The sequence below is a fragment of the Heterodontus francisci genome, chromosome 11 (assembly GCF_036365525.1).
Source record: "Heterodontus francisci isolate sHetFra1 chromosome 11, sHetFra1.hap1, whole genome shotgun sequence".
Lineage (NCBI taxonomy): Eukaryota > Metazoa > Chordata > Chondrichthyes > Heterodontiformes > Heterodontidae > Heterodontus > Heterodontus francisci.
Window position 1 is genome coordinate 110049142 of NC_090381.1, and position 13191 is coordinate 110062332.

Sequence of the window (13191 nt, forward strand, 5' to 3'; positions counted from 1 at the left end):
AATTTGCTGATGACACAAAGATGGGTGGGAAAATAACGGTGAAAATTACATTGGGGGGCTAAAAAGGGATATAGATAGGTAATTGAGTGGGCAAAGACCTGGCAAATGGAGTATAATGTGGGAAAGTGGGAAATTGTCCATTTTGGCAGGAATAATAAAAAAGAAGCATATTGCCTAAATGGTGAGAGATTGCAGAGCTCTGAGATGCAGAGGGATCCGGGTGTCCCAGCGCATGAATTGCAAAAGGTTGGTATGCAGTTACAGCACGTAATTCGGAAAGCCAACAGAATGTTTTTGTTTATTGCAAGGAGAATTGAATACAAAAGTAGGGAGGTTATGCTTCAGCTATACAGGGCATTTGTGAGACCACATCTGGAGTACTGTGTAGAGTACGCGTCTCCTTCTTTAAGGAAGGATATAAATGCATTGGAGACAGTACAGAGGAGGTTTACTAGACTAATACCTGGAATAGGAGGACTGTCTTACGAGGAAAGATTGTACAGGCTAGGTTTGTACTTGCTGGAATTTAGAAGGGTAAGAGACGACTTGATTGAAACATATAGGATCTTGAGGGGTCTTGACATGGTGGATGCAGAAAGGATAACCTAGATCCAGCACGTCTTCTTTCCTCATTGGGCTGCAAACGCATTGAACAAGAAAGTTCTCATATACATTTCAAGACTTCCTTCCCCCCTGCCCTTTTCATTTTTATTATCCTAGTCTATATTAAGAAATTTGAAGCCCCCAATTACCACTGCCCTATACCCCTTGCATCTTTCTCTAATTTGCCTTCGAATTTTCTCCTCTACATCTTTCTTACTTGTTGGTGGTCTACATCAGTGTTTCTCAAATTGGGGTCCAGAGACTGCTGTGCATCACTCGAGCCTTTACAGGGGTTCTGTGGTGGATGGAAGCATTGAAATATTTTCAATATTTATTTCTCGTTATAATTACAAATTATACCCAGAGAGTGGTTAGAATGTGGAAATCACTAGCTTGACGAGTATTTGAGGGAATAGCATTGATGGGCTTAAGGGAAAGCAAGGTAAGCACATGAGAGGGAGAGACAGAGAGAGAGAGAGAGAGAGAGAGAGAGAGAATTGACCAGCTCCTAACGGAAATAGCAACCAATAATGTCTTTTATAAACATATAAATAATACAAGTGTAGTCAAGGGAGGGGTGGGGTCGATTAATGACCAACATGGAGATATTCTTCTGGAGTACATGGCTGAGGCACTAGATGGCCACTTTGCATCTATCTTTACTAGGGAAGAGGATGTTGCCAATGTAGCAGGAAAGGAGGGACAATAGCAATATTGAATAGGATCAAAATAGATAAAGAGGAGGTTCACAGTTTAAGGTTCACAGTCCTCAAAGTGGCAAAGTCACCCAATCAGGATAGAATGCATTCGAGATAAGTGATGGAAGTAATGATGGGAACTGTAGAGGTGCTAAACACAATATTCTGATCCTCCTTATAAATGAGGATGGTGCCAGAGGATTGAAAATATTACGTCTTTGTTTAAACAATAGGATCTTTATAAACCTGGCATCTAAAAGTCAAACAGTTTAATATCTATGGTGCAGATACATATAGAGACAACAATCTGCGACAAAATTAATCAGCGTTTCGAACAGTATGGACGAATAAAAGAAAGTCTGCAAATATTTGTAAAAAAATAAATAGTGTTTGATTGAATTCATTGGGATCTTTGTGGATGTAACTGAGAGATTTGATAAGGGAAGTGCAGTTGATGCTGGATATAAACATTTGACAAAGCACTATTTGTAAAATGAGAGACGATGGGAATAGAGGGACACTGGCAGTCTGTATACAAAATTGACTAAGGGCTACAAAATGGAAACGTGTGGAGAACCATTTTTTTCAGGAGGAAAGTATTCAGCAGTGTTTCCCAAAGGTCGGTATTGCTATTTTTTGATATGCATTAATAACTTAATACCGTTCATCGTGTTGTGTGGCACTACCACCGTGCTAAATGGGATAGATTTCGAATAGATCTAGCAATGCAGAACTGGCCATTCATGAGGCGCTGTGGGCCATCAGAAGCAGCAGAACTGTACTCAACCTCTATCTGTAACCTCGTAGCCCGGCATATCCACCACTCTACAATTAGCACCAAGCCAGGAGACCAATCCTGGTTCAATGAAGCGTGCAGGAGGGCATGCCAGGAGCATAACAAAGCACACCTCAAAATGAGGTGTCAACCTGGTGAAGCTACAGCACAGGACTACTTGCATGCTAAACTGCATGAGCAACATGCGATAGACAGAGCTAAGCAATCCCATAACCAACGGATCAGATGTAAGCTCTGCAGTCCTACCACGTCCAGCTGTGAATGGTGTTGGACAACTAAACAGCTGACTGGAGGAGGTGGCTCCACAAATATCCCCATCCTCAATGATGGGGGAGCCCAGCACATCAGTGCGAAAGACAAGACTGAGGCATTTGCAACAATCTTCAGCCAGAAGTGCTGAGTTGATGATTCATCTCGGCTTCCTTCTGAAGTCCGCAGCATCACAGATGTTATACTTCAGCCAATTCGATTCACTGTGCATGATATCAAGAAACGACTGAAGGCACTGGAAACTGCAAAGGCGATTGACCCTGACAATATTCCGACACTCGTACGGAAGAGCAGTGCTCCAGAACTGATAATGCCACTGAACTAATAATCCAGAGGTCCAGGCAATGTGCTGGGGACAGAGGTTCAAATCCCACCATGGTAGCTGATGGAGTTTAAATTGAAGTAATAAATTCAAGTAATTAATACAAAATCTGGAATTGAAAGGTCGTCTCAGTAATGGTGCCACGAAACTATGATTGATTGTTATAAAAGCCCATCTGATTCACTAATGTCATTTAGGGAGCGAAATCTGCTGTCCTTATCTGGTCTGACCTACATGTGGCTCCAGACCCCCACAGCAATGTGGTTGATTCTTAACTGCCCTCTGAAATGGCCTCGCAAGCCATTATGTCGCCAAGGACAATTGTAGATTGTTAACAAACGCTCGGTTTGCCAGCGACGCCCCACCCCCCCACAAAGAATACAAAAATGCGCTTGCATGTTAACCATGCAATGATCACTTAGAAAATGAGACAGGGATGTTATGGGGTTTTTCGCTGTCACAGAGGCATTAGTATTCACTCGGGATATTCATTAATTTCCAGAAGGCAGCTTCAACTACAAATCGTTAAACAAAGCTCCCTATTGAGATTATTTATTTCGACATTTTAAATCCAATGCTTGAGCAATTCATGTTCGCTTCCTATATAAAGATCAAAACCAATATCTTTACCGTATTGTAAGGCAGTTAATAATACTTAACTCCCCCCACCCCCATAGCGATGTTTCAGCTTATTTTGGGAGTGCTACTCATGATGACTTTTGCATGGGGGTCAGATGAGCTAACCTGCACCCTTCGGAAACGATTCAATCTGCCCAATATATCGAAGGATGGGGATGTTGTGCTTGGAGGGTTGTTTCCTATGCACTCGGCCAAGTTTGAGCAGATCGAGTTATTTCGAAAACCACCCAAAGAAACCAAATGTCGAAGGTCAGTTCAACTCTGTATATGAACGTTCATAGGCTCCCTTAACTTTTTAATGTAAATCATGTTCGCAAATATTTTCATATATGCATCCATTGTGAGTGACATTTTGCGACATTGGTTTCTTTTACTTTATATTCAGGTTCAGGTTGTCAACTACTCTGAACTGCTACATCGTTTAAAATTTACAATGAGGGCAGGCTCTCGAACAAGCAGTTTGTACTGCACAAAAAATAGAAGCCAAAACTAGGTGCTGTTAATACAACATCGTCACTAATAAATCCAAGAGAAGAAAATACCGAGAAAATGGATATAATGTGGATCTCGCTGTTCTTTGCTTTACAAATATTGTTAGATATCATGATGTTCTCTAAATGCCATCTGTGTTTGCCCCTCAGTTTTAGATTAAAGTACTTTCGCCGTGCGCAGGCCATGCTTTATGCAATAGAGGAAATAAACAAGGATGCAACACTTCTCCCCAACATTACTTTGGGTTACAGACTTTACGATGACTGCGCGTCCCCAAAGATTGCAACAAAAGTCGCGCTGGCTCTCGTTAACGGGCAGGAAGAAGCATATGTGAGTCGAGTCTGCAACGGGTCTCTCAATGTCGCTGGTATTGTTGGTTGCGATGGATCCTCAGCATCTGTAGCAGTGGCAAGAACAATCGGTCTATTTAAAATACCAATGGTGAGATTCGGTGAAATTACTGCAGTCACTATCAAACAAATTGAACCAATTAATTACTAGATACATACCTAGAGTATATTTAAAGTACAGACCTGGCTTAGTGGTATTACTCTCGCCTCTAAATATGTTTATTTCACCTGCATGCAAATGATCTCCTTAATTGTTCCGTATTTCATTGATTACAGGTTAGTTACTTTTCCACCTGTGTATGTCTCAGTAATAGGAACGAATATCCGACTTTTTATAGAACAATACCAAGTGATTACCATCAATCCAAGGCATTGGTTCAACTTGTTAAGAGGTTTGGATGGACTTGGATTGGAACCATTAGCAGCAACAATGACTATGGCAGATCGGGAATGAAAGCGTTTATTGAAGCTGCCGTGAGTTTCGGCATTTGCATTGCCTTCTCTGAATCGTTTTCTAGAACCGATCCTGCAGAAAAAATTACGCGAATTGTCAACGTGATAAAAGAGTCAACTACAAAAGTCGTGCTGGCTTTTGCTCCATCGGGGGAAATGCGCGTTTTATTTGATGAGATTTTACGGCAGAACCTCACTGGAATACAATGGATAGGAAGTGAAGGTTGGATTACAGCAGATATTGCTGCAGATAAAAGATCGAGAGTCCTTACTGGGGCAATCGGAACTGCAGTGCGTGCGGTAGAAGTTCCAGGACTGCGGGACTTCCTGCTCAGGGTCCATCCTTCTCTGTTCCCTGGTGATAGTTTAGTAAGGGAGTTTTGGGAAACGACGTTCGGATGCTCTCTAATATTGGATAACACTACAAGCCGAGTAGGATCTTCTCAGCTCCCTCAGTGTACTGGAAATGAAACTTTGCATGAAATACACAACGTCTATACTGACCCGACTGTGGACGGAAGTTACTACAATGTATATAAAGCAGTCTATACCTTCGCCCATGCACTGCACAACATGTATTCATGTGAAAATGGCAAAGGACCATTTAGAAACAATACATGTGCATATGTTACAGACTTTCAACCGTGGCAGGTAGGTCATATACCCTATTGAATTTAATTCACTTTAATTACAAAACAAAGGGAAAAACTGAGAAGAAATGTTTTGGAAATATTGATTGATTAATGTATGAAAAGTACCTTTGTTACATGTAATGTTCCTGACGAAATTTTTCGCATTGTTTTCTGAAGCTTCTCCATTACATGAAGTCCGTACATTTCACTACGAAAACTGGTGAGAAGGTGTATTTTGATGATAATGGCAATCCAGTAGCCGGGTACGACTTTGTAAATTGGCAAATGAGTACAAACGGCGGTATTGAAGTGAAGATAGTTGGACATTATAATGGGTCAGCACCTCCGGGAAAAGAACTGGTGTTGAACCCGAAGCACATTGTCTGGAGCGGTGGTGGCCAGGAGGTATGTTTGCCAATTCAAAATTCGTGTAATTTTGCTGCATACCTCATCATTATATTGGCTAATACCATTCTATCCAGATAAAAATATGAATAGGTAGAGCCCCAGGAAACCGATAGCTAGGCCCAGTTTACAGCCGTTTACAAAGGGCCTCGAGATTTTCTAATTCAATATGTTTTGACTGGAAATTTGCCAGATTCTGCCATGGGATAAAACCCACTGTATCTGGTGGAACGCAATGGAGGGTGAAATCTGGTGGGGTGCAAAACCACTGTTGCACCCGATCCGTCAGTTTTCCAATTGGTGGCTTAGGTGAAATTGCACTCGGACTATTAATTGTATTAATTTTTCAAAGCATCATTTGATAAAATTTCACAGAAAAATGTCATTAAAATATTAAGATGCATTATACAAAAGATAAACTGGCAATGTGGTAGAAAAAGTGTTGAAGTTTAGAAAACAGAGAGTTGGAGTTATTGGATATTTTCCCCGAATTGGTCAGATATAGTTCGCTGCGTATTCCAGAGATGTGTCCCTTTTTCTCGAGATACGAAAAGGCCACCTTTCCCACCGTTACATTCTGAGGTATTGCTTCTTTCCCCCTTTATTTTTAGTGGATAAGAAAATCTCACACTCGTTAAACCGGATGCCGAAAGCCCCGAACTGGTATCAAAATGTGTTGACAACATCAGATCGATGGGAATGACAGACTCGGAAGATTTCAAGAGCCTGCAAGATGACAGATTAGGGGCTTGGGCAAATATTTGTGGAGTAGTTCAACATAAAAATTAAACTCAAGCTAACATGACACCAATAGCCCATCATTCACCTCCTCATGACGTACCCGGAACTGCACAGCAAAATAATTGTTTCTGAAGTTTAGTTCTTATTGCTTAGCAAATATTTGGCGGGCAGCAATATTCGCCAAACAATACTGGAGAGAAATGACCAGTTAATCTCTTTCTGAGGATATTAATTGCGTGACAAATGTTAGAAAGTGGCCAGGGAAAGCCTTCCTAATGTTAGCGGATTTAAGTTAGTAAAGCATTGCAATTAAATATGAAGGTCTCAGAATACAATATGAACGTTAAACTTCATTGCATCGATGTAATTTGCCGATGAAGAATCCGTTACAAATAAATGCATTTTCAGCATATCTATCAACAGTACAAGGTAGATAATCTATTGTTTCCTTCGTTGAAGATCCCCCATGCGGTATGCTCTGAAAGTTGTTCTATTGGAACAAGAAAGACGGCGAGAAAAGGACAACCTGTTTGTTGCTTTGACTGCACTCCCTGTGCGGATGGGAAAATTAGTAACACTACAGGTGAGTCGAAATATAGATTTCCGTTTAATATACATGTTTCAGCAAATGTCTGCACTGAAATCCGAAATGAATTTCTTATTTTCATTCTTTTCTTCTTTTCTCTTAGATTCCATAGACTGCATCAAATGTCCTTTCCTTTACTGGCCCAATGATCAGAAAGATCAATGTATACCAAAGAAAATAGAATATCTGGCTTTTACAGAAATCCTGGGAATTGTTCTGGTGACTCTTGCATTGATTGGAGTGTGCATGGCTATCAATATAACTGTTCTTTTCTTTAGATATCGAGAAACACCTCTTGTCAAAGCGAACAATTCCGAGCTGAGCTTCCTCCTTCTTTTAGCATTAATATGCTGTTTTTTGTGCTCAGTTACATTCATTGGCGAACCCTCTGACTGGTCTTGTATGTTACGACACACAGCGTTCGGTGTTACATTTGTCCTTTGTATTTCCTGCGTTTTGATTAAAACCATCCTTGTGCTGATGGTGTTTAAGGCCACGCATCCCAGCAGTAACAGGATGAAATGGTTTGGTCAAAAACAGCAGCGTCTAAGTGTTTTCCTACTAACATTCGTTCAGGGTTTAATATGTGCCCTTTGGTTGATCATTGCGCCGCCATTTCCTATGAAGAACACAAACTATTACAGGGAAATTATTATTTTAGAATGCGATGCGGGTTCTTCGGCAGCTTTCTATTCTGTATCAGGTTATATCGCTTTGTTATCGTGCGTATGTTTTGTTTTGGCTTTTCTCGCCCGGAAGCTGCCAGATAATTTCAACGAAGCGAAATGTATCACTTTCAGCATGCTGATCTTTTGTGCTGTTTGGGTAACTTTTATCCCGGCTTCTGTGAGTTCTCCTGGGAAATACACTACCGCGGTGGAAGTGTTTGCGATTCTGGCCTCCAGTTTCGGATTGCTGCTTTGCATTTTTGCTCCAAAGTGTTACATTATCATGATAACTCCGGAGAAAAATACAAAGAAGAATCTAATGGGTAAAGTGATTGAAAAGCGGCTTTAAAGAACGACAACACCCGCTTGTATGAATCTTCACTGGCACAAAATATGTACTTCGAAGGATTTGTATAGCAATTCTCTCATATTCTATAAATAGATTCATCTATCAAGCTCAAGTATATGTTTCTAAGTTAGCCCTTTATTGTATCATAATATGCTCAAAGCATCGACTTTAAATTGTAGAAATAAAATTTGACATGCAATTATTAAACATATTAGAGTCAATATCACGTGGTTTCTCTACTTATTGGAGCGTTGTACTGGCAGCAGTTCAGAGAGTGCTACCTTTGATGTCCTGTTCTTTCATGCATTGTCGTGACGTCTTTTTTCGCGCACCTGAAACTTTAGGATGTTCCTATCAATGCCATTGGTTCCAACATGGACTACGACTTTTGGCAGTTCCCCAGCAGAATGCACTGCATCCGTTCAGTGATGTCTTTTTAACCTGGCAGCAGGAGTCCAACGGGCTCACGCCTGTCGTTACCTATCCCCCTGTTTACCGAATCTCCTATAACATCGATATTTGTAAAATTACTTGTGCCTCTTGTGCAGCTATGTCTTCCCATATTGACTGCAATCCCGCGAGGTATCATCATCCTGACTGGTATTCAACACTGACAACTTGTGGGTGTTACATTCCCAGGGGATTCTTGCACTGCCTGCCAGTTCGTCTGAGTCTGCCTTGTGTTCGCCCACTCACTCTCTTCCCGAACGGTGGAACCGCGGGTTCTCTACCTCCAGAAAACGTAGCTTCTGTCTGCACTTGGCGACGTCATCGCTTTTCAAGCTCTGAATCTCTGAGCTTGAACTGGAGCATTTGGAAGAACCTCTTCCGCATGTCGTTTTCAAGAATGCAAAAATGTTTTCTGTAGTTTTGATATGGCACTGGATGTCAATGGGACGGTCCTCGGCTGTCCTGCCATGTCTGTTAAGTTTTACAAAACTGTTGGTTGAGATTAAAGGCAATTTAACTGTTGAGCTGACATCAGAACCGTAATCATTATTCTAATAATCTGATTGGGCATAGTTAACATGGATTTATGAACAAGAAAGTATTTTAGACGAACCTGTTGGAGTTTTGTGAAGTTACTAGCAGAATTGATAAAGAGGAATCGGTGAACGTGGTATACTTGGATTGTCAGAAGGCCCCAACAGGAGATTGTTTAGCAAAATTAAAGCACATGGTACAGGAGATAGATATTGGCATGGATTAAGGATTGGCCAACAGGCAGAAAGCAGAGAAATAATTGGGTCATTCTCGCATTGGCAGGCTGTGACCCGTGGGGTATCACAGGGATCAGTGCTTGCGCCCCAGCTGTTCACAATATATATCAATGTCGGGACCAAATGTAATATTTCTAAGTTTGCGGATGACACAATACCAGCTAGGAATGTGTGTTGTGAGGAAGCTGCAAAGTGTCTTCAAGGGGATTTGGACAGGCGTAGTGAGTGGGAAAGAACGTGGCAGATAGAATATAATGTGGAAAAATTAGTAGGAGGAATAGATATTCAGCGTATTTCTTAAATGGTAAGAAATTAGAAAGTGTAGATGTACAAAGGGACCTGGGCGTCCTTGTCAATAAGTCACTGAAAGCTAACATGCAGGTGCAACAAGCAATTAGGAAGGCATTATGGTATGTTAGCCTTTATCGCAAGAGCATTTCTGTACAGGAGAAGTGATGTCTTTCTCCAATTGTATAAAACCTTGATTAGACTGCACATGGAGTACTGTGTGCAGTTTTGGTCCCCTTACCTTTGGCAGAATATAATTGTCATAGTGGAAGTGCAATGAAGGTTCACCAGACTTGGTCCCGGGATGGCGGGATTATTCTATTAAGAGAGATTGTGGAAACTGGGCCTGTATTCTCTAGAGTTTGGAAGAATGAGATGTGATCTCATTGAAAACTACAAAATACTTTAAGGGATAGACAGAGTAGGTGCAGCTAAGATGTTTCCCCTGGTTGGGGAGTCTAGAACCACCTGGGGACACATTTCAAATCAAGGGGGAAGTCACTTAGAACAGAGATGAGGGGAAATTTCTTTCCTCAGAGGGTCGTGAGTCTTTGGAATTGTCTACCCCAGAGGGCTGTGGAAGATCAATCATTGAGTGTGTTTAAAGCAGAGATTGGCAGATTTCTAAATACTAATCACATTAGGGGATATGGGGATAGTGTGGGGAAACGGCATTGAAGTAGATGATTAGTCATGATCATACTGAATGGTGGGGCAGGCCCGATGGGCTGAATAGCCTGCTCCTGCTCCAATGTTTCTATTTTCCAATGTTCCTTAACGACAATCCACTAAAATACGATACACTGAGTAAAGCCACTATTGAAAAAGCACTAGCTACGAAAAATAATAACCATTAAAACAACGATCAACTAAAAATCGCAATAGCCACTAAAATAACTATTAAATACACTACCACTAAATTAGATACTGCAACTTAACCCTGCTACTCCTCTTTATGTTATGAGGGCACTGTTTGTTTTCCTCTCTGTTGCAGACTCACCGCTCCTCGACATTCTCCTGATGCTCTGAAAGGCAGTTCTTTGGTTGCTAAGCGCCGGAAAATTGCCAATATATCCGTCAATACGCTAGCTGCCGAAATTCCTAACACCACGAATCATGTCTTCAACAGTGAAATTCGTTCTCCTTTACGTTTTATTGCACTACAATTTATGTCTCGAGTCTACGTACCCATGGGAATATAGCTGCCTTTACTCACTGTTGTGTTCCTTTATTTCTGCCATTCTTTACATTTAATTAGCCTTAGTAACCATACCTTTCTTTTAATTATGTTGCTTATCCTATTGCCTCATTTCCCTCGTGTTTTGCACACTTGCAAGATGTACAGCTCTTTTATATTAATGCTAAGTTAAAACAAAACATATACGAGGACATGGAGATAGCCTGAGAGCAGCAAGGCCATAAAGCTTCATTATCAATTGAAGTTAACAAATCTTCATATTTCAATGTCAAGTACCTAAAGACATGTACGTAGTTAATTAATTTCAATGATTAGTTTTCAGATTTCGGGTAAACCAAGCCAATAGAAGCGCTAGACGATTATTAACCAAAATATCTGTAACCTTTCGTCCAATTGGGAAAATTAGCTTCATTGCTCATCAGGACAAAGAGATTTTAGTTCTGTTTAAATTAACCTATCATAGACCGCGTCATCAATATATCTTCTGAATATAGATTAGTGCTGACAGTACACGCCCAACTCCCCTTCCAAGGAAACCAGTTGCTCAGAAATATTTGTTTGGGGTTCAAATTGCACTTCCGATGGTTATCTAAAATAAAAGATTTTCAGACAATCAAAACTTGAAATTATCACAGAATCATAGAACGGCTCGAGCAGGGAAGATTATTCGGCCCACGTGACCATGACAGCTCTCTGTAAGAGATTGTCAGCCAGTCCCACTCTCCTGCGTTTTCCCGTAGTTCTGCTATTTTTTTCTTTAGATAATTGTCTAATTCCCTTCTGAAAGCTGTGAGTGAATTTGCCTCTATCACACTGTCAAGATCCTAATCACTCGCTGTGTTCAAACATTTTTTTTTGTGAAGGTTTACCATAACTTTACTTTTGTACTCTATGTCTCTATTTATAAAGCTCAGGATCCTGTATGCCTTATTCACCACTTTCTCAACCTGCGCTGCCACCCACCTTCATCGATTTGTGCAAAACACCAACCGTTCTCGCTGCTCCTGCACCACTTTCAGAATTGCACCTCTTATTTTATGTCATCTCTCCTTAATCTTTTTACTAAAATGTATCATTCCACAGTTCTCTGCATTAAATTTCATCTGCCACTTGTCTGCCCATTCGACCAGCCTGTCTGTCCTCTTTAAGTCTATCACTATCTTCCTCACAGGTCACAATACTTCGAAGATTTGTGTAATCTGTAAATTTTGAAAGTGTGGCCTGCACTGCCGACTTCGGTCATTAATAAAGATCCAGAAAAGCAGTGGTCCTTTTCCGGACCCCTGGAGAATTCACTTTTTTGTGCAATGTATGTTGGTTGCCAATCTATTCTCATAATGTTTCTTAGCTTCTTTTACTTTTTGTTTCCCCTCCGAATTTTTTATGTTCAGCCTGGTTCTCCTTGCATTGCCAACCTGACATTTGCCACACACAGCCTTTTCCTGCTTCATCTCATTCTCGATCTTTTATGCCATCCAAGGAGCTCTATTTGACCCACCTTTCCTGGTCATGGGAATACACCTCCACTGTACCTGAACTATCACCTCTTGAAAGTCAGCCCACTGTAGAATTGCAGTTTTACCTGCCGATCTTTTGCTACATTATACCTAGGCCAGATCCGTTCTCACCCCGTTGAAATTGGCCCTCCGTGAATTAATTACCTTTATTCTGGATTGTTCTCTGCCCTTTTCCATAGCTTATCTAAACCTTATGATACTATGATCACTATCCCCTTAATGTTCCACTTCTGACACTTGATCTACTTGTCCTACATTATTCCCCAGAAACAGATCTGGCAATGCCTCCTCCCTCGTTGGATTAGAAACATATTGATGCGGTCAATACTCCTGAGCACACTTTGGAGACCCTTTTAACTCCCTGCTCTTAGCACTATTACTATCACAGTCTATATTCGGAAAATTAAAGCCCCCCATTATGACTATCCAACGTTTATGAACCTCTGTGTAATTTTCCTGCAAATCTGATCCTTTATATCTTTTCCCTTAGTTGGAGACCTATAGATTACACCCAGTAGCATAATGGTACCTCAATGGTTTCTTATCTCTAACCAGATAAATTTTTTGACCCCTCTAAGATATCCTGCCCCTCCAGCAGTGTAATATGATCCGTTATCAATACTGGTACTGCTCCTTCTTTCTTTCCTTCCCTATCTTTCCTGAACAGCTTGTATCCAGGAAAAGTTTGCTCTTTTTGAGCCAGTTCTCCGTTATCACCACAACATCATACTTCCATGTGGCGACCTGCACTTGCAGCTCACCAACTTTATTCACCAAGCTCTGCGTTCATGCATATGCACTATGAACCTAATTTAGACCTTGTTGCATTCTTTCTCACGCTGACCTCACCCAATACCTGGTTAATTTCCTACTTTGCTGTTATCTGTCTATCCCAATTCTTTGTGTACATTTTCTTTCCTCTCTCAAGCTGCCTCCTGGTTCGTATCCCCTGCCAAGTTAGTTT

At 41.0% G+C, this 13191-nt stretch overlaps 1 protein-coding gene across 1 annotated transcript; it reads left to right on the forward strand.

Moving 5' to 3' along the window:
* The first annotated feature begins 3368 nt into the window (after nucleotides 1-3368).
* LOC137375076 (extracellular calcium-sensing receptor-like) lies at nucleotides 3369-8004 on the forward strand. Its single transcript, XM_068041705.1, has 6 exons — nucleotides 3369-3577; nucleotides 3970-4261; nucleotides 4447-5274; nucleotides 5433-5660; nucleotides 6861-6984; nucleotides 7091-8004. The coding sequence occupies exons 1-6, from the start codon at nucleotides 3369-3371 to the stop codon at nucleotides 8002-8004; spliced, it is 2595 nt and encodes an 864-aa protein (XP_067897806.1).
* The last annotated feature ends 5187 nt before the right edge of the window (nucleotides 8005-13191 follow it).